We start from the raw sequence: 20,937 nt of genomic DNA, 5'->3' as shown, positions 1-20,937 counted from the left end.
GGGGCGTCTGCTCCCACATGGCCCAGGCCTGCCCCTCTCCTGAGACGCTGCACCCCGCCTCTGAGCCCGCCCTGCCCTGGGCTGCCCTGCCCTCGCCGCTGGTCGGGGCCCTGCCCATGCCTTGTCCTTAGAAGCCATCGGTGCCCACACCCGCTCTCACCAAGAGTGAGTGCTTGGTGCTGGGAGGAGCGGGCAGGACCTCCCGACAGCAGATGCTGGGGTGGCCCTGGCACAGGGCAAACTGCGGGGGCACCCGGAGCCTGAGCGTGCTCTCTGCTGATGTCCAGGCTTCCTTCCCTGGCCCCCACCCCACGGCTGGGCACGCTCCCGGCCGTCCTGGGCTCTCGGGGCCAGTGGAGCTGGGCCCCTCCTCTCACACAGGCCATCGCTGCCAGCATCCAGCAGGGGCCTGGGGGTCAGGGAGCCGGGGGTGACCCAGACAGAGCCCAGCACCCCCAGGGGCCCCCCTGATGCAGGCCCTGTTTGGAGTTGGGCTCCCACCCCCGGGGGCCCCTGAGTGGCAGGTGGGCCCACCGCAGGAGCATGCCCAGCCCAGGGCCCTGGGCTCAGACCCGAGTGGTGGCCTTGTGGCCCCTGTGGGCACCAGCGGACCCTGTGCACCCTCAGGCAGGCCTGACACGGTCAAGTTAGGAGGAGAGAAAAACGCCGGAATCCAGAGACTCCCCTGAGGCCCTGGAGGCGCAAGACCCCACGAGCAGTCTCGGCCTCGATGCCCTTTCGGGGGTGCCCAGCCTGGCTGCAGCACATGTCCCAGGGGACGTGGTGCCCACAGGCCCCACCTTCCCAAAGACTACCCACGCAGGCTTCCATAGGGGAGGAGACAAATTTAGCTCCGACCACCCTCCAGCAGGCTGGATGCTTCTGGAAGCCCAATGCTGAGCGTCATGGCCCAGGGAGGCCAGGACAGGTGGGGGCGTGAGGGGCAGGCTGCTCTCCCGGAGCCCTGCCCACCCCTCTCCGGGGCAGAGCGCTGCAGCTCCTCGGCCTCTCTGGGGGCAGTGGAGCGTCCTCGGGCCCCTGGACCAGCCCAACCTCCCAGGCTGGGAAAGAAGATGCAGAGTGGAGATGTGGTCGTCACCGGGGTCAGCGAAGGCCAGCCCAGGGCAAGGAGTGGACAGAGACACAGATGGGGCCCGCCCAGGGTCAAGGGGGCCCACGTGGTCTGGGCAGAAACTCGGATGGCCTTGCCTGGGGCACACCTCCTTAGGTAGCACAGCAGCTGTCCTCTGGGACTCGGGCGGGCACGGCGGAGTCCTGAGCCCTTCCACTCGCCAGCTCTGGCGGAGCCTGCTGCAGACCCAGGGCCCCCACTCCCTCCTTGAACATGGCCAGGCCGTGCCTCTCTCCACCTGGCTGACCCAGGTCTCTCCCAGGGCAGCCTTGGATGTGGGACCCATCTGGGAGCCGGGCGAGGACTCAGGGAAAGGGGAAGAGGCCTTCAGGCATTTTCTGGAATGTTCTTTCTAGCAGTTTTTGGGTGGCCCAGGGTTCTGCCTCTCTTCCACTTAAAATCTCCATGCTAGGGACCCGCTCATGTGAGGAGTATCTTGGAAGGGGGAGCCCCGAGGGCTGTGAGCCACATGGAGGATGGGGGGTTGGCCTGAGGGGTGAGGTGGGGTCTGGGGGGATGCCCCCTGCCCTCCGGCTCTCTCGGAGCCCCTTTCCACAGGCTGGGTGGGGTGGGGGGTGCTGCTGGTGGCCGAGCAGCAAGCAGGTGTGGTCCACCAGGGCCCTGTGAGCCCCTGTGACGAGGGTCCGTGAGGGGCCACCGGGTGTGGGGAGAGCCTGGGTTCTGAAGGGCCAGCCATGTCGGGGCGGAGGGGGGGGGGGCACTGCACGGAGACTGGGGCCCCCTGGAGGTCAAGTCTAGGCTTGTCTCCAACCGGCCCAGCCGGGGGGGGGGGGGGGGGGGGGGGTGGCGCCCGTGACCTCCCAAGGTTCAGGCCAGCCCCTGGCACGCCTGCGGCCAGCGCCTACCCTCCCAGGCAGATGCCCATCCCCCCTCACACCCAGACCCCGGGCTCCATGGAAACCGCAGCCTCAGCTCTGCTTATTGCTGACCTGTGGCTCACGTGCCCGTGGGGCCCACGGACAGCCCGGGTCCAGTCACATCCAGAGCTACCGGGTACCATGGTGGGCCCGGAGGAGGCGAGGAGCCTAAGGGGGGACCCGGGTCAGCCTCTGGGGGGTCCCATCTGGTGCCAGGGCTGGGTGTGGGCTCCTGAGAGGCTGGTGCCGTGTGCCCCCATCAACAGTGCCCTCAGGGGCCCCGCCCACCGCACTCTGCTCAGGGTCCCGGCAGCCTGACTTCTGGGAGAACTGGGGAAGGGCCCCCCGGCCTCAGCCCAGCCCTGCCCGCAGAAGCCCCCAGTGCTGCAAAGAGGCTCCCGGAACAGAGCTGCCCAGGTCCACGCTCTGATTCCCATGAGGACCCGCGGGCAGAGAACACCGCGCTCCTGGGGAGCTGCGGGGAGACCAGCCCCCGGCCGTGCCTGCCCCGTCCCTCCAGCCCAGGCTCACCCTGCCCCCACCCCCCCTGCCCCAAGGAAGGCTGCCCAGGGGTGCTGGCAGGGGCGGGGTGAGGGGCATACCGGGGGCTCCGCCCAGGCCCAGCCCCTCTGCAGCCCGGCCTCTCCCTGGTGGGAAAGGCCTTAGAAAGACAGAGGGAGACTAGTCAGAAAGAGCTGCTCCTCCAGCCGTCAGCTGTCAGACGGGCTGCCCCGCAGCGGTCGCTGAGCAGCCTGGAAGGGGGAGGCCACACTGGGGGGCTCCGCATGGCTGGTGGGGGTGGGAGGGTAGGGCGCGGACTGGGAGGGAAGGTGGGGCTGGTCGGGCTTGGGGAGGGGTCAGTAGCACGGAGCACACTGGGGCTCAGAGGGTCAGCCACTCGGGAGCAGGTGCAACAGGAAATCATTGAGATAAAGGGCGGGGAGGGGGGGGAGGTAGGGAAGCCCCCAACTGCCCTGGGGAGCAGCCTGAGGCGGAGGTCTGAGCGGGATCCAGCACTCAGGGCAGCGGTCGGCCAGGCAGCCGCGAGGGAAGACCAGGCCCATCTGAGCGGAGGGGGGCCTCCTGTGTGGTGGGCTGGGTGGGGGCCCCTCCAGCTGCAGCCCTGGCTGCTGTTGGGCGTGGTTCTCAGGGAGAAGCCTGCACAGGCAGATGGGGAGCCCGGCCTCCCGGCCAGGCAGGGCTAAGCCCTGGCCGCCCACCCCGTGGGGCCCTGGAGGGTGGCATGCAATGGGCATGGTGGCCACCAACAGCCGACTTTCCAAGCTGTCCCACTGGCAGCACTCAGAGACTCCCCTCTAGGGGCCCTCGGGAGTCCTCAGCTCCGCCCTGGAGACCCGAGGGAAGAGCAGCCACCCCCGCCCAGACCCCTGGAGACCCGGGGGTCTTGCTGAACACTGCCCATGCGGAAGGGGTCTGAGGCCCACCCAGTTCCTTACTCCACAGTGTGGACGAACCAGCCCAGCAGCCCACCTCCGTCTGGGCCACAGGGAGGCCAAAGGGCCGATGCAGTTCCTGCTCCTCCAGACCTCCAGCCTCCTCCAGGTCACCGTCAGTGGCAGTGGCCAATCTGGGGGCAGGGGAGGAGGGGACGTGGTCTCCGTGGGCGGATGTACTCCCTAACCCTGGGCCTGGGGGTGGGCGCCCAGGGTCCCCAGAGCCTCCCTGCTCCCTAGAGGGGCACCCTGGGGACCCAACCGAGGTCCCCTCCTGTTGGGGAGCGGGGCCTGCCCACAAGAGACGTGCGGGCCCAGGTCTGTGGTCCTCACGTCCTGGGCCGCCTCCTCCGGCACACTTTCTGCCCTCCACCTGAGTTAATCCCCTGCTTTGCTCTGCGACATGTTTACCGCTGGCGGAGGCGCCCTGATCTTGGTGTGACCTGCGCTCGGCAGGCACACAGCTCACCCCCGTGGACCCAGGAGCCTCCGCACGGCCAAAGAGCCACCCGGCTCAGTGGTGAACAGCAGGAGGCCGGGGCCCACACGGACATCCCGGGCCTCCCTCCCATGCTCCTCTTTCTGCGCCTCTACCGTCCTGAAAGGAGCCCCTCGCTCTGCCCCCAGGCCAGGCTGCAGCCTGGGGCAGCCCCAGGGTGGTGCAGGGCCCGGGACCAGCCCCCCAACTCCTGCCTTGAGCATGTGGAGGGGCAGGGTGCATGGGAGGCCAGGGCAGAGCGGTGGGGGTCTCGGGCCTGCCTGGGCCCACCCGTGCACTGCAGCCCTCCCCACCTCACACCACCTCCCTTCACCCCTGCATCCAGCCTCCTGTGCCAGCCCCCCACACTGGCCTCTTCCGGGGACGGCCCCTGCCAGCCCTGGCACCAGTGAGAAGACAGGAGGCCCTCTTCATGGTGCCACCCAAAAAACCCAACTCTGTGCTCTGGGACCCTGGGCCATCTGCCAGGGGTGGGGCCCCCCCACGGCAGGGGTCTGGCTGGACCCAAGAAGCCAGGGGGACCAAGGTACAGGCACCCTGCCCTCACTAGGACCCCTGTGGGCCTGGGGCCCACCGTCCCGACCCTGCGAGGTGGGTGGCAGGGCCCACACTAGCTCCATTCAGGGAGCTGACCCGGCCCACACCTCCCCTTCCACGTGGTTTCCGGACAGCCCTGGGTCCGGTCCAAAGCCAGAGGCCGGGCTGCCAAGTATCCAGCTTCCGGGCGGAAAGTGCCAAGCACCAGACAGGAGCTGCACCCTGTGGTGGGCTGGCCCCGGGGGGGAGTGCCAGCTCCTGTGGCCCCCAACCACAGCCATGTCCCCCGTGTCTGCACCACGCTTGGGACCTCCTTCCCCAGCCTCACCTCCCCAGCCCCCACCCCAGGTGCGCGCACCCACCCACTCACCGCTGCTCAGAGCTGCTAACCCCACTTGGTCCTGTGCTGAGGCCCTGGACCTTGGTGGCCTTGGTCAGGACCAGAGGAACAGGGGACATTTGTCAGATTTGAACAGGGCCCAGGACCTCAGAGACAGCCCGACAACCCAGGGAGGCCTCTGGGGGGAGGTGGCCCTCTCTGCAGGGTGGGGGAACCTCACGTCCTCTGGCCCCGAGGGAGGCACCAGCTTGGCACCCCAGGTAATAGGACAGGCTGGGTGGGGCCACTGCAGGTGTGGAGCTGTGCAGGTGTGTAGGTGGGCAGGTGTGCAGCTGTGCAGGTGTGGAGGTGCAAGGAATGGCCCTCTGGCCTTGAGGCTGGGAAGGACGCCCCAGGGGCCCCCAGCCAGACCCCGCCAGCTGGCTCCAGGGATGCTGTGTTGCACACCAGGCCCTCGGGCTCCACTCTGAGCGGGCCTTTGGCTTCTTTCCTTTGGCCCAAGTTTCCCATCACCCCTTGGCCTGCTGGGCCTTCCAGGACGAAACTCAGGCAATGCAAACAGGGCCTCGTGTCGCCTCCCAGGGTTACCAGGCTTGGACACAGAACAATGGCAGGGTTTGTTGGGGGAGTCAAGTGACCAGAGACCCCAGAGGCAGGGCAGCACCAAGGCACTTGCCCCCTGCCCCCAACCAGGCTGCTGGAGTGGACCCTCTGAGGGTGGAGAAGGGACCCACCATGCAGGGGCCTCTGCTCCCTCCAGCTCGGCCCGGGGGGCAGGCCGAGGCCATCCCAGTCAGTGCCTCTTACATAAGCATCCCGTGGCGGGAGAGGCCGCCGCTGGGCTTCGCTGCCCTGTCCTCCCACCGTGTCACGAGCCTGCAGTGGGCTGTCCTTGGGCCTGGGTGGAGGCCAAGCCAGGCCCATAAATAGGGGTCTCCGGGTGGCCTCCCTGCCTCCCCCCTGCCTCTCTGCCTGTGCTGCCGGCCGGTCCTGGGAGAATGGCCACTCCGAACAGGCTGGGGATGGGGCTGCTCCTGCTGGGGGTCCTGTGGGTCCTGCAGACCCCAGCCCCCACCCAGGCAACCCTGCAGCCCAACTTCCAAGAGGACAAGGTGAGGGCTCCCTGCCTGGTGCAGAGACAGGATGGTGCTCGTGGGGAGGGGGCGCTCTCCCTGGGAAGGGGGGAGCGGGAGAGAAGGAGGGCTGGACCGGCCGGAGGAGGCTGACCCGAAGAGGCAGAGAACAGCCCTACAGAGAGGAGCCCTACAGAGAGGAGCCCGAAGGGCAGGGACGCGCCCGTGAGCGGGAGCGCGCGCTCGTCAGACCCGCGGGTCGCCTGCGCGCCCGCCACCCCTAACCCAACACGGTTAGCCCAACGAGCTCGCGACGCCCAGGGAAAACAGGCACAGCTTCCACACCTGGGCCGGGGACACACCTCCGTGCGCGAGTGCGCAGGTGATGGAAGAGCTCGGGGTGGCGCCAGGAATGGCGACGGGACCGAGTGCGCCCCGGTGCGCGCCCCCTCCCCCGTGTGAACACGCGCGCAGAGGCCTGCGGGGCTTTGCTGGAGCACGTCGGAGCGGGTCTTCCAGCTCCGCGCCCCGCGTCCGCATCCGACCCCGCTAGGGTCGGCCCGGCGCCCTCTGCCGCCCGCCCCCCGGCCGGCGGGAGGGGAACCCGCGGGGGTCGGGGCCGGGGGGCGGGGCGGGGCCGCGCCGGGACGGGGGCGGGGCCTGGGTCCGGGCCGGGGGCGGGGCGGGGCGGGGCCTGGGTGCGGGGGGCGGGGCAGAGCGGGGCGGGGCGGGTCCGCGCCGGGACGGGGGCGGGGCCTGGGTGCGGTGCGGTGCGGGGCCTGGGGCGGGGGGAGGGGCAGGGAGGGGCGGGGCGCCCACCCGCTGCGGGTCCGGAGGGTCCCGGCCGACCGGCGTGGGGTCCTTTTGCCGCAGTTCCTGGGGCGTTGGTTCACCTCCGGCCTTGCCTCCAACTCGAGCTGGTTCCTGGAGAAGAAGAAGGTGCTGTCCATGTGCAAGTCTGCGGTGGCCCCCGCGGCGGACGGCGGCCTCAACCTCACCTCTACCTTCCTCAGGTGGGCGGCGGGGCGGGCATCTGGGGCCCAGAGCTCCCGGCGCAGGGTCGCAGTCTGGGGACACCCCCAACACCTGACCCCTGACCCCAGGATGACCTGCCCACAGGAAAGACCAGTGTGAGACCCGGACCTTACTGCTGCGCCCCGCCGGCCCCCCAGGCTGCTACAGCTACACCAGCCCTCGTGAGTGGGGCCAGGAGCAACACTTGCTGGCTGGGACTCTGGGCGACACTCTGGGCAGTACAGGGGAGGGTGGGGGGGTGTCTGCCCCTCCAGGGCCGGCCTGGGTCTGCCCCACAGCCCCCACAAAGGGCTCTCCAGCTGTGTGTGCCCCACGCTGCCCTCGCTTCTCAGGCAGCTCTGCATCCCAGGGCTCCTGCCCTCCTTGCCCGTGCCTGGGGATGACCTCCCCCTGGCCGTCTCTCCACCTCCCCAGAGGGCTGTGGCTTCGGGGTTTGTGGCTGTCCCATGCACCCCTGGTTTTCTGAGCCCTTCTGGTTTGGGGACACTGGGCCCTGCGGGGCTATCTCCCGGGTTCCCAGACTGGAGCAGCACCCATGAGGTGTCGGTCGCAGAGACGGACTACGAGACCTATGCCCTGCTCTACACCGAGGGCGTCCGAGGCCCGGGCCGGGACTTCCACATGGCGACACTCTACAGTACGTGTCCCCACACCGTGCCCACCGCCGGGCCTGGGTTCCACTCGAGGAGGTGTCTGGGGGCGCCCCGGGCACGGGAGCAGGGGCAGAGCAGGGGCCCTCCAGACAAACAGAGGCCGAAGGCTTCTCCCCATTGCCCCAGGCCGCACCCAGACCCCCAGAGCCGAGGTCAAGGAAAAGTTCACCACCTTCGCCAAGAGCCTGGGCTTCACAGAGGAAGGCATTGTGTTCCTGCCGAAGACTGGTGAGCACGCTAATCTGACGGGAGGGGATTAAAGTCAAATTAGAGGCAGACAGACTGTCTCCTGATCCAGGGGAGGCCGAGGGGTGGAGTCCAGCCAGACTGCCCACTGACTGGTGCGTGGCCTCCGGAGCAGGGGCGGTCTGTCCTCACACCATGACCTTGGCCCGCAGCCCCTGGGCCGGGCCCAGGAAGACGCTCCTCAGGAAACAGCCCCTCCCCGGATTCACCACACGCCCACTGTATGCCAGGCCCTGGGTGGGCCCCCAAGATGCACAAGTCCCCAGCCTGGAGGGGGCAGGGCAGGCCTAGAAATGGGGTCCACATCGGGATGAGGGACCACCACACGGGGCTCAGCACAGGCTCCTGAAGCGCCCACAGCCTCCCTGCCAGGGCAGCCTGCTCTGGGCCTGGGGGGACCGGATCTTCCTTTAGAAGGGGTAGACAGAGCCTGGGAGAGGGGCGGGAGTGATAGGGGTGACAGCCAGCCACTTAGGGGTCAACAAGATGCTCTCCATGCCTGCAGCAGGGGGTGGGAAGGGGCGGGCCTGGGGCCCTGACCGCAGGCCTGGGCTTCTTTCTTGGCAGAAACGTGCATGGAGGAGCGCGCGTAGGTGAGTGGGGGCTGGGGCCTTCACCCAGCAGCCCCCCAACTCGTTCACTCCACACGTGCTCACCAACAGCCTCCCATCTGCCACGAGGGCTGGCGCCCGGCCAACCGGGGCTGCTTCACGGAGGGGCTCCGCTGGGGTTCGGCAAGGTCCCCAGGAGCAGGCGGAGCGGGCGGCCGGGACAGGACCGGGGCGGGAAGACCAGGGGACGGCAGGGGAGGCTGGTGCCCTTTGCTGAGAGGCCTCAGTGGCTGGGTCCTCAGGACCTGAGACTGGTGGGGGCTGGGGTCCTGGGGTGGGGGGGCGTGTGGCCGGCCCCACCCACAGGTCCCACTCTCCTGCCCAGGCGAGCCCAGCTCTCAGGACCTGGCCCTTCTGCCCTGCTCAGCCGTTTCCTGCAACACCCGAGACCCCAGCCTGAGACCCCAGCCCCGGCCCCTCAGCCTTTATCCCTGCTCTGAGAATAAACTCTGAAGCAAGTCAGTGCCTGGGTCCTGACTGTCTGTCCTGCAGTTGGGCCTGGCTCTGGCCAGCTCTCCGGGGACCTGACCACCCCCCTTTGCTTTGGGCCTGGGTGTCTCTTCACCCTCTGTGAAATTTCGGTGGCTGGCTCTGCTGGATGCCCTGAGGGGGCGGGCAGGGGTGCACTAGCTCGGCCCCTGATGGTGTGGGAGGGGCGGCTGGCCAGAAGCCTAGACAGCCCAGGGAATCTGTGTCCCCACCCACTTCATGCAGCCGGATCTCACCCACCGCAGCCCTCCATCCACCCTCTCAAGGCGCAGGTACAGCAGGCCAGTTCTGGACAGGTGCCCACAGCCTGCCCCCACACCGGCCAGGAGAGGCCGAGGCCCAGGGCAGCTCTGAAGGAATGGGATTAGCACCCTCAGACGGGGCAGAGAGAAGGGTTTGAGGGTGCAAAGAGGAAAGAGGCTGGAATGTCCGTGCACCCCAGACAGGACAGACTGACCGAGTGGGCTGGAGCCGCCACCCCCCATCTTCTGGGGCCGCCTGAGAGCCCCCAGCCCCCAGCCTCTGGCCTGGGCCTCAAGGGCACAGCCCTGTCCACTCACCAGCCCCTGGCACCCGAGCTGACCCAGAGCCTCGCACAAGGTCTCCCTCCCAGCCTGCCCTTCACCTCCTGCTGTCCCCCAGATTCTCCGCCAGTGTGACCATTCTTGAGCCCCTGTCCCGGGCCCTCCCAGCTCACACAGTATAGTGCCCACAGCAACCTGCCCACCAGGCCCTGTCCAGGCCCCTAGGTTTTGAGGGTCAGAGGTGAGGATGAGCTTTTGGAATGGCTTCCCGAAGCTCTGCCTGAGCCCAGGGCTGGAGGCCACATCCCACAGGGCCTGCCAGGCCTTCACCTCCCCTTGCTCCGGGGCATCCGGCCCCCTCCCCAGAAAGGATGGGCGGGGTCTGGTGGGGGCCACTGGGCCAGGCTGCTCCAGGGAGCAACCCGATCGTAGCCTATCAGAGGGGGCATGTCCCAGGCGGGCAGGCCAGCGCCCCAGGGAGCAACCCGATCGGAGCCTATCAGAGGGGGCATGTCCCAGGCGGGCAGGCCAGCGCCCCAGGGCATCTCAGGGGCATAAAGGCACAGTGGGAGAGGCCACCCCAACCCTCCTGTCCTGCTCCCGAGCCCCGTGCCATCGACGAGAGCCACCTTCCAGGATGCTGCAGACGCTGCTGATCAGCGGGACTCTCGCCCTGCTCGCTGCAGCCCCAGGCCAGGCCCAGGTCCCCATCCAGGCCGACTTCGATGCCAGCCAGGTGCGCACAGATGTGCCTGGGCCAGCAGCCTCTCTCTGATTGTGTTCTACCAGACAGGCCAGAGGGCTGGGGGAGCCCAGCCCAGCCCCAATTCTGGTTCAAGCTCAGCTCAAGGGGACCAAGCCCGCATCCATCTGCCCGGCTGACTTGGGGGGTGGGGTGTGCTGCAGAGGACAGTAGACCCCTCGGCCCCAAGTCTGACTTCTGTCCCCACCACTTGCTGGTCCGCCAGCCAAATGAGTTGCAGCTGCCCCCCAAGTTCGGGTCAGGTTTGACATGGCAGCTGGGGCTGCCCCCAGCTCGCCCTGTCCCCCTGCAGTTCCAGGGCCTGTGGTACGTGGTTGGGGCGGTGTCGGACGACCAGGGCTTCCTGGACGCCAAGGACAACATGAAGATGCCCGTGGTCTTGGTGACCTCCTTGGCCAACGGCGACCTGGGCATCAAGTTTGGGTTCCCCACGTAAGTGATCCCAGGAGTCCCATGTTGGACTGGCCTTAAGCCCGGCCAACATGCAGTCAGGTGGGAGCCAGGAGGAAGCAGGGGGTCAGAGCCAGGCCCCGGCTGTGCTAGGCTGCAGGGCCATCGAAACAGCAGCCCTGCTCACCTGCTTCTCAGAGGGGCCCCACCTGAGGGCGTGGGGGAGCCATGTCAGTGTGTCCGTGTTTTTGTGTGTGTGTGTGCCTGTGCATGCGTGCTGGTGTCTGGAGGACGGACAGGGAGACCCTACAGACCCCACGTCCCCTGGCTGTGTTCCTCTGCCCCAGGGTGTCTCCTTTCCTGTAAGTGAATCATGAAGCACCTGTGTGATCGATCAGGCGTTGATCTGATGGGAGACAGGTAGCCCTGGGGTGGTTGGCAGCAGCTAAGTGGCAGCCGTTTTTGTCGCGGTCGGGCAGCATCTTCAGAACGCCCAGCGAGGCTGGGAGGTGGGCAGGGGCTGCAGCTCAGACCGCTGGGGTCCCCTTCACAGGCCTGATGGCGGGTGCCAGAAGATGGACAGCACCTTCACCAAGGGGGCCGTGGACGGGCAGTTCAGCAACGTGGGTGAGGCTGGCGCTTCACAGGCGGTGCCGGGTGGGTGGGGGCAGCAGCAGGGCTGGCTCGTGGGGACCGTGGGGATGGGCAAGGGGCGTCTAGGCCGGCGCCCAGCTCAGCAGGCTCCTTTCCCCGCCCCCAGCTATGGCCCAGACCGACATCAGGGTGGCTTTCACTGACTACAAGCACTTCGCCGTCATGTACTTTGAGACTCAGAAGGGGGGTGTAAAGAACATCTGGCTGCAGCTCTATGGTGGGTGACAGGTAGTGGGAGACCCGCCCACCTGAAGGGCCGCATTCACACCACCCCAGCCCCATCACCGCCTTCCTCTGGGGTCACGTGGGAGGTCTGCTCTGCGGTGTCCCCATGTGCCTCCCCAGCGAGCCATGACTGGGAGGCAGGTGAAACCAGCATCTTCCAGTGTCTCCCTGGGACCCTCCCCAGCCCTGCCCTCCCACCTCCCACTCCCCTCCCAGCCCTGCCCCTCTGCTCACGGCACCCCTGCCCTCAGCCCGGGCCCCAGAACTGTTTCCTGAAGGCGCCCAGAGGATGCAGCAGCTGGCACCCCAAGTGGGCCTGAACCCCAGCCAGGGCGTCCTGCTGCCCAAGTCAGGTGAGCATCATCTCCAGGCCGCCCAACGCTGCAGGGGCAGAAGGACCCCCGACCCAGACTGCGGTTTGGGGGGGTGCGGGAGGCCCCACAGCTCACGCCTCGGGCCCTGGACGCACAACAGCAGGGCCAGGGGAAGGAGGAGGGGGTCACAGGCAGGGGAGGGGCTTGGCCCCTCGGGGGAGGGTCCGGGGAGGTGGGGAGGGGACGCCGAACGTTTCCTCAGGACCCTCTCTCGTCCACAGACCAGTGCGCGGAGGTCCTGGCCTAGGTGAGGGCGGCCGGCCTGGACCACAGCCGCCCAGCGCCCCGCCCACCGGGAGGCCCCGCCCGCCGCTAGCCCCACCCACCGGGAGGCCCCGCCCGCCGCGAGCCCCACCCCAGCGCAGGAGGCGGAGCCGGCGGTGACGGCGGTGCCCGCGGCCCAGCCCTACTCCAGGAGCGGCTGCCTCTCCACCCCGCCCCCAGCACAATAAAGAGTCTCCACAAGCCGGTGCCGCGACTTTCTTGGCCGCAGGGGCAGAGGGGCCGGGTGGCCCGCGGCGGGCGCGCCCCGCGAGGGGGGCCGCCCGAGAGGAGCAGTGTGCGGTCGGGCTCCATCCCCAGCGGGGAGCGCTCCGCAGCTGGTTCCGGGGGCCTGGAGGGACAGGGCAGGACACTTGCCCGGCAGCCCTGCCCACCCCCCTGGGCAGACGTTAGGCCCGAGAGAGGCGGCTCCTTTGGCTGCCGGACAAGGCGTCTCAGTGGCTTCCTTGAGCCCCCCTCGGACCGCAGGCGCCAGGCCAGGGGTGCAGACCTGCAGCTGCCCTAGAACGTGACCCCCGACCCACGCCCGGTAGGCACCTGGGCTCCTCGGGTCCCGGGTCTCCCACACGGCAGCCCGGGGTTCCCCACACCACAGCCTGGGGTCCCCCACACCACGGCTCGCGGGATCCCCCCACCACAGCCCCAAGGGTACCTCACACCACAGCCCCGGGGGTCCCCCACACCGCAGCCCGGGGGATCCCCCACACCGCAGCCGGGGGTCCCTCACACCACAGCCCGGGGTCCCTCACACCGCACCCCGGGGGATCCCCCACACCGCAGCCGGGGGTCCCCCACACCGCAGCCCGGGGGATCTCCCACACCGCAGCCCGGGGGTCCCCCACACCGCAGCCGGGGGTCCCTCACACCGCAGCCGGGGGTCCCTCACACCACAGCCCGGGGGATCTCCCACACCGCAGACCCGGGGGTCCCTCACACCGCAGCGCCGGGGGTCCTTCACACCGCAGCCCCGGGGGTGCCTCACACCGCAGCCCGGGGGTCCCTCACACCGCAGCCCCGGGGGTTAGCCCCACACCGCAGCCCCGGGAGTCCCCCACACCACAGCCCCGGGGGTCCCCCACACCACAGCCCCGGGGGTCCCTCACACCGCAGCCGGAGGTCCCTCACACCGCAGCCGGGGGTCCCCCACACCACAGCCCGGGGGATCCCTCACACCGCAGCCGGGGGTCCCTCACACCACAGCCCGGGGGTCCCTGACACCACAGCCCCGGGGGTCCCCCACACCACAGCCGGGGGTCCCTGACACCACAGCCGGGGGGTGCCTGCACCGCATGCATCCTAGCCTGCCCTCCAGCACCGCTTCTCCCTGACCGCTGCCTACAGATCTCTGTCCTGCCATTGTGTTTATGAGGGAAATAGTGGTGTCCTCTCACGGCTGGCTCTGAATCATCTCAGGGTGAAAGGGCATGACATCTGCAATGTACCTCATTCAGAAAACAACCGTGCAAGATGCACACATGTCAAAAGTTGACCGTGGTCCCCCGGGTGACAGCTCGCTATGCTACTATTCTGCTCTTCAGCTGGTTAGGTGTTTTTCGGTAGAAACACAGCCCTGTCCTACCAGACTAGCGTTCTCCATCTGGGCCCTTCCGGGCAGTGCGGTCACTGGGAGGAAGAGTCCCCACATCCCAGGGGCCCCAGACAGCCCCTCATCCCTGCACCACCTGGAGCCCCTCCGGTGCCGCTGCTGCCCGGCCGACCTGCCAGGCTCTGGCCCGCTGTGGGCACCACAGGGGTGGGACCTGTCCTGTCTCCCCTTGCTTCTAGCCTGACACCTGTCCCGCAGAGGCGGGCAGTAGGTGGGAAGGCCCAGAGAGCCAGCCTCTCCCACCCAAGATGCCAGCTGCCCTCAAGACAGGCATCTATAGAGGGACTGGCGATGAACCAGTTGATGTATTCAGCGTGCTTTCCGCCAGGTCCCTTGGTCGAGACGCACAGCTTGTGGGAACTTAGCCCTCTAGCCAGGGAGCACACTCAGGGCCCCGGTGGTGAAAGCGCCAAGTCCTAACCGCTGGGCCGCCAGGGAATTCCCAGTTGATCGGCTGATTCGTTGGTTGACTTTCGGCTTCCACACAGACTGAGAGAAGACACCCTGGAAATTGCCTAAGAGCGGGGACTCACCGTGGGACGGGCTGGGGTGCCACCTCTCCAGCAGGCTCTCAACCCCTGCCCTCCCCGCCCACTGTCCCCTCCAGGGCCCCAGGGAAGGGTCTGGCATGAGGAAATGCAGTCTGCCCTCAGGGCCCTCTGGATCCAGGAAGGGTCACACCCCTGGAGCCTGCCAATGGGCCCAGTCCTGCACACCCTGCTCTGGCCACAAGGGGGCAGCCTTCAGCCAGCCGACCACCCGGGTCCCAGGGCTGCAAGTGTCAGTGTCAGTGTGCCACTCCTCCGCCCGTGGGTCCCTCTCGGAGAGTAAGGGCCAAAGACCTGAGGTGGCCAACAAGGGCCCTCTCCGCTGACCCCACCGGTATCATTGCAAAGAGCCAGGTCACTGGGAAAAAGATTGTTCCACGCCTAAGCATTCAGGGCCTTCAGTTTCAGCCTCTAACCAGCCTTTCCAACATCCTCCCAACCCCCAGCACCGGGCTCCAGGGAATCACAGGGGCTCCTCCCAAACCTCCTCCTAAACGTCCTCTCTGTTCTTGGCCACGCTACATGGCATGTTCCCCCACCAGGGACCCAACCCATGCCCCCTGCATTGGAAGCACGGAGTTGTAACCACTGGACTGCCAGGGGAGTCCCCCAACCCTCTCTGTCTATTTTTTTCTTAAACTGTGTCTTTTCTTTCTTTCAAGCTCTCCTTGTTAATCAGCTCAGATTGGTTATTGATGATTTACATTGACAATGGGAATAGAAAACTTTTATTTGAGCTAAACTGAGGACTGTAGAACAGAAGACCCAGATTTAAGAAGCACTTGAATTGTGCTCCTCAGGCTGCAAAATGGGGAGGGATGTTTATACAGGCAAAAACTGCAAAGATACATACATCGTCAGGAATTAGGATTGAAGCTGACAAGGAGGAAGGGTGTTTGTAGAGCAAGAATCAGTGGGGTCCAAAATACATAGTTACAAGGAGAGACCTTGAGACCATAAGGCCGCAGGTGGTGGTGACTAGCAAAGAACAGTTGGTGATGACCTTGAGTCTGATACAGCTTAAAAAATTCAAGTTCCCAGGGAGGCAGGAACTGTCTGAAACCACACCCACAATGGCCACCCGGCTCCAGTGTGGACGCCTGAACCACAGGTTTGTATCTTGTCAGAACAGCAAACACCAAACATGGCAGGGACACATTTTCTCAAGGTCTGGAGACAGATTGGCAGGTACACAGCAAGTCAGCATGAACTCGGTGTCTGGGAAGGGAATCTCGTCTTCGAAGGAATATAGCACTGTCGCTGGGGACGAAGCGCCAGGGGGTGGCATTTATTCCTGTATTCAGAGTGGACATTCTAAACAGTCGGATAATGCATTTCCCCCTTCCTCCTCATTGTGTTAAAGCAGATACACAGTTAATGTTTGACAGGCTATACAACAGGCTTCTCTAATTAGCATAAAGTTTAATCAAATTATGTCTAATTCAGAATCACTGCCCCATGCCTTAATTCTCGCATCAACTATGTCTCCCCAGAGTGCTCGTTTAATGCTCTCCGGGTCGAGTGTGCTCTTGGTGCATCCCCTGTTCTAAGACAGGTTTCACATGGGAGATTTCTGAGCGCCCCCTCTGACCCGTCCTGTGACTCGAATTTGACCTGAAGAGACCTCCATATGTACACGCTCCCTGTCCCGAGGGACACAATATCCAAGAAAGGTCCGCCCTGGCATCAAGGGAAAAAGTTGCTGTACTGGAAAAAACCACTGCTGGTTGATCAGCAATGCTTTCAGAGAAACATCTCCAAAGGAAGAAATGTAAAGACTAATTAATAAGAAACCATCTTTAAAATGGAGTCAGGAGGGTCCATATTAAGAAGAAGTGGCAAGAACACACAGAAGATCTGCACAAAAAGGTCTTCACGACCCAGACGACCACGATGCGGGGTCACTCACCCAGAGCCAGACATTTGGAGCGTGGAGTCAAGTGGGCCTCAGGAAGCATTACTATCAACAAAGCTAGTGGAGGTGATGGAATTCCAGCTGAGCTATTTCAAATCCTAAAAGATGATGCTGTGACAATGCTGCACTCAATACACCAGCAAATTTGGAAAACTCAGCAGTGGCCCCAGAACTGGAAAAGGTCAGTTTTTATTCCAATCCCAAAGAAACGCAATGCCAAAAAATGTTCAAGCTACCTCGCAATTGCACTCATTTCACAAGCTAGCAGGGTAATGCTCAAAATCCTTCAAACTAGACTTCAAAAGTATGTGAACCAAGAACTTCCAGATACACAAGCTGGATTTAGAAAAGGCAGAGGAACCAGAGATCAGATTGCCAACATCCTTTGGATCATAGAAAAGGCAAGAGAATTCCAGAAAAACATCTACTTCTGCTTCATTGACTACGCTAAAGCCTTTCACTGTGGAATGACAACAAACTGGAAAATTCTCTAAGAGGTGGCAATACCAGACCACCTTCCCTGCCTCCTGAGAAACCAGTATGCAGGTCAAGAAGCAACAGTTAGCATGGGCGTGGAATAATGGACTGATTCAAAATTAGGAAATGAGTACATCAAAGCTGTACATTGTGTTATTTAACTTATATGCAGAGTACATCGTGAGAAATGCCAGGCTAGATGAAACTCAAGCTGGAATCAAGATTGCTAGGGGAAACATCAATAACATCAAATATGCAGATGACACCATCCTAGTGGTAGAAAGCAAAGAGGAATTAGAGACCCACTCGATGAAGGTGAAAGAGGAGAGCGGAAAAGCTGGCTTTAAACTGAGCATTCAAAAACTATAATCATGGCATTTGGTTCCATCAGTTCACTTCAGTCATTCAGTCGTGTCTGACTCTGCGACCCCATGGACTGCAGCATCACCAACTCCTGCAGCTTGCTCAAAGTCATGTCCATTGAATCGGTGATGCCGTCCAACCATCTCATCCTGTCTCATCCCCTTTTCCTCTTGCCCTCAATCTTTCTCAGCATCAGGGTCTTTTCCAGTGAGTCGGTTCTTCGCATCAGGTGGCCAAAGTATTGGAGCTTCAGCTTCAGCATCAGTCCTTCCAATGAACATTCAGGACTGACTGCCTTTAGGATGGACTGGTTTGATCTCCTTGCAGTCCAAAGGCCTCTCAAGAGTCTTCTCCAACACCACAGTTCAAAAGCATCAATTCTTTAGCACTCAGCTTTCTTTATGGTCCAGCTCTCACATCCATACATGACCACTGGAAAAATCACAGCTTTGACTATGGACCTTTGTCGGCAAAGTCATGTCTCTGCTTTTTAATACGCTGTCTAGGTTGGTCATAGTTTTTCCTCCAAGGAGCAAGCGTCTTTTAATTTCGTGGCTGCAGTCACTGTCCCCAGTGATTTTGAAGCCCAAGTAAATAAAGTCTGTCACTGTTTCCACTGTTTCCCCATCTATTTGCCATGGAGTGAAGGGACCAGATGCCATGATCTTCATTTTTTGAATGTTGAGCTTTAAGCCAACTTTTTCACTCTCCTGTTTCACGTTCATCAAGAGGCTCTTTAGTTCTTCTTGTCTTTCTGCCGTAAGGGTGATGTCATCTGCGTATCTGATATTATTGATATTTCTCCAGGCAATCTTGACTCCGGCTTGTACTTCATCCAGCCTGGTATTTCACATGATGTACTCTGCACATAAGTTAAATAAGCAGGGTGACAATATACAGCCTTGATGTACTCCTTTCCCAATTTGAAACCAGTCTGTTGTTCCATGTCCAGTTCTAACTGTTGCTTCCTGACCTGCATGCAGATTTCTCAGGAGGCAGGTCAGGTGGTCTGGTATTCCCATCTCTTTAAGAATTGTCCACAGTTTGTTGCGATCTACAGAGTCAAAGATTTTGGCGTGATCAATACAGCAGAAGTAGATGCTTTTCTGGAACTCTCTGGCTTTTTCCATGATCCAGTGGATGTTGGCAATTTGATCTCTGGTTCCTCTGCCTTTTCTAAATCCAACTTGAACATCTGGAAGTTCTCAGTGCACATGCTGCTGAAGCCTGGCTTGAAGAGTTTTGAGCGTGACTTTGCTGGTGTGTGAGATGAGGGCAATCGTGCGGTAGTTTGAACAGTCTTTGGACTTCCCTGGTGACTCAGATGGTGGAGCGTCTGCCTCCAATGCGGGAGACCTGGGTTCAATCCCTGGTTGGTAAGATCTTCTGGAGAAGGAAATGGCAACCCACTCTAGTATACTTGCCTGGAAAATCCCATGGACGGAGGAGAGTGGTAGCCATGGGGTCACAAAGAGCCAGACACAACTGAGCAACTTCACTTCACTTTCACTTTGAAGATTCTTTGGCATTGCCTTTCTTTAAGATTGGAATTAAAACTGACCTTTTCCAGTCCTATGGCTACTGCTCAACTTTCCAAATTTGCTGGCATATTGAGTGTAACACTTTAATAGCATCATCTTTTAGGGTTTGAAATAGCTCATCTGGAATTCCATCACCCCCACTAGCTTTGTTTATAGCGATGCTTCCTAAGGCCCACTTGACTTTGCACTTCAGGATGTCTGGTTCTAGGTGAGTGATCACACCATCGTGGTTACCTGGGTCGTGAAGATCTGTTTTGTGCAGCTCTTCTGTGTATTCTTCCCACCTCTTTGTAATCTCTGCTGCTTCTGTCAGGTCCACACCATTTCTGTCCTTTACTGTGCCCATACATCTTCGCGTGAAATGTTCCCTTGGTATCTCTAATTTTCTTAAACAGATCTTTAGTCTTTCCATTCTATTTTTTCCCCTCTACTTCTTTGCATTGATCATGGTCCCATCACTTCATGGCAAATAGTTGGGGAAAAAATGGAAAATAGTGCCAGATTTTCTTTTCCTGGTCTCCAAAATCACTGCAGACAGTGACTTCAGCCATGAAATTAAAACATGCTTGCTCCTTGGAAGAAACAGTATGACAAACCTAGACAGTGTATTAAAAAGCAAAGATATGACTTTGCAAACAAAGGTCCATCTAGTCAAAGCTAGGGTTTTCCCAATAGGCATGTATGGGTGTGAGAGTTGAACAATAAAGAAAGCTGAGTTCTAAAGAATTGATGCTTCCGAACTGTGGGGTGTTGGAGAAGACTGTTGAGGGCTCCTTGGACTGCAAGGAGACCAACCAGTCAACCCTGAGGGAAATTAACCCTGAATATTCACTGGAAGGTCTATTGAAGCTGAAGCTTCAGTACATTGGTTACCTAATGTGAAGAGCCAACTCATTGGAAAAGACCCTGACGCTAGGAAAAACTGAAGGCAAAAGGAGAAAGGGGCAGCAGAGGATTCAAAGCTTAGATAACATCACTGACTCAATTCTGGACATGAGTCTGAACAAACTGCAGGAGATAGTAGAGGACAGAGGAGCCTGATGTGCCGCAGTCCATGGGGTGGCAAAGAGGTGGACACGACGACTCAGTGACTGGACGACAAGGCGTTGACGACGGCACACTCATACCTCCCGGCTGATCGTCTAGACTGGAGTCTTGCAAGCACAGCAGCTTTCACTAACCTCCGTCAGACATACAGTCATGTCAGGAACTCCATGAAAAAGGAGAGGCCCCAGGTCTCCTCCAATCCTGCCCTGCCCCAGTCATCTTGGGAAGGGCTTTTCTACTGTCCTGAAATGCAGGGGTCATCCATGATCCGTCCCCTCCTCCCTGCTGCCTCTGTCCAACTCCACTCTGAGCCCCTGGCCCCACTTGCATCAGCTCTGCCCTGGGAACTCAGCAGCCCTCTACTATTCTCCCTGCCCCCCTCGCCTTCATCCCTGCAACCCTTGATCCCCCCACCTCATGACATTCAACATGGGCTGTATACGCAAAAATCAGAATGGCCATCTCCATCCCACCCCTGCTCAAACACGCCAACAGCTCCCCACTCTGCATTCAATCATTTGTATATTTACTAAATATCTCTATGTTTCAGCCATTAGAAAAGACCCTGATGCTGGGAAAGACTCAGAGAAGGAGGAGAGGGGGACGACAGGATGAGACGGTTGGATGGCATCACCGACTCACTGGACGTGAGTTTGTGCTAACGCTGGGGGATAGTGAAGGCGTGCCGCGGTCCATGGAGTCACAGAGTCCGACGTGACTTAGCCACTGAACCACAGAAGCACGTCAGCCACCGTTTAAACATGGAGAATACAATGGTGAATGACAGACAGAAAGTCCTGCCTTTGTGAAACTCACGGTGAAAATGGGCAAGAGAGAGAATAAATAACCGTGTCGGGAACCTACCACTGAAGATCACCCTCAACGCTCAGCGGCTTAAAGCAGCGGGCATCGTCTGCCTGCTTCTGAGGTCAAGAAGCTGGCTTTGCGTGCTCTGTTATCTCTGGTGTGGGCTGTGTTCCCAGCAGAAGGCTCCACTGGAAGAGGGTCTGTGTCCTGGCTTCCTCGCGCTTGTTGTTGGCCAGGCCTTGGTCCTTTGCCACTGGGCTCCTTGTGCCGTGTAAGCAATTCCAGAGGAAGAAAGAAATGACAGTCCATCACTTCTGCCACATTCTATTGGCTATCCGCGAGGGACTCCATCCAGCGCAGGCTCAGGGGAGGGGTACCCAAAGGTGCAAAACTACGAGGCACTCGGTTGGAGGCCATCTTAGAAGCTGCCGTCACCACATGTAAATCAGAAGGTGCTTTGTATAGTGACAAGCT

The 20,937-nt window shown here is 61.8% G+C and overlaps 2 protein-coding genes across 3 annotated transcripts; both read left to right on the top strand.

The window, feature by feature from the left end:
• Window positions 1–5,775: 5,775 nt before the first annotated feature.
• PTGDS (prostaglandin D2 synthase) lies at window positions 5,776–8,920 on the top strand. Of its 2 annotated transcripts, XM_055400808.2 has the most exons (7): window positions 5,777–5,952; window positions 6,787–6,926; window positions 7,033–7,109; window positions 7,469–7,585; window positions 7,728–7,829; window positions 8,415–8,440; window positions 8,784–8,920. In XM_055400808.2, exons 1-6 carry the CDS (start codon window positions 5,839–5,841, stop codon window positions 8,438–8,440), a joined length of 576 nt encoding a protein of 191 aa, XP_055256783.1. In that variant the 5' UTR covers window positions 5,777–5,838; the 3' UTR covers window positions 8,784–8,920. The 2 variants fall into 2 exon arrangements, with proteins under 2 accessions (XP_088697128.1, XP_055256783.1); XM_088841002.1 differs by lacking the exons at window positions 8,415–8,440; window positions 8,784–8,920 and having other exon boundaries at window positions 5,776–5,952; window positions 7,728–7,876.
• Window positions 8,921–9,715: 795 nt separating this feature from the next.
• LCNL1 (lipocalin like 1) lies at window positions 9,716–12,335 on the top strand. Its single transcript, XM_055400807.2, is given in 7 exon segments — window positions 9,716–10,049; window positions 10,052–10,207; window positions 10,527–10,666; window positions 11,178–11,251; window positions 11,385–11,495; window positions 11,755–11,856; window positions 12,099–12,335. Coding segments are annotated over 7 exon segments (816 nt in total). The 5' UTR covers window positions 9,716–9,842; the 3' UTR covers window positions 12,125–12,335.
• The last annotated feature ends 8,602 nt before the right edge of the window (window positions 12,336–20,937 follow it).

The sequence above is a fragment of the Moschus berezovskii genome, chromosome 11 (assembly GCF_049115385.1).
Source record: "Moschus berezovskii isolate FMDL1 chromosome 11, NW_MosBer_1.0, whole genome shotgun sequence".
In the NCBI taxonomy this organism is placed as follows: domain Eukaryota; kingdom Metazoa; phylum Chordata; class Mammalia; order Artiodactyla; family Moschidae; genus Moschus; species Moschus berezovskii.
Note: the sequence above shows the minus strand (reverse complement) of the source record. Positions and strands in the feature narration are given on the sequence as shown.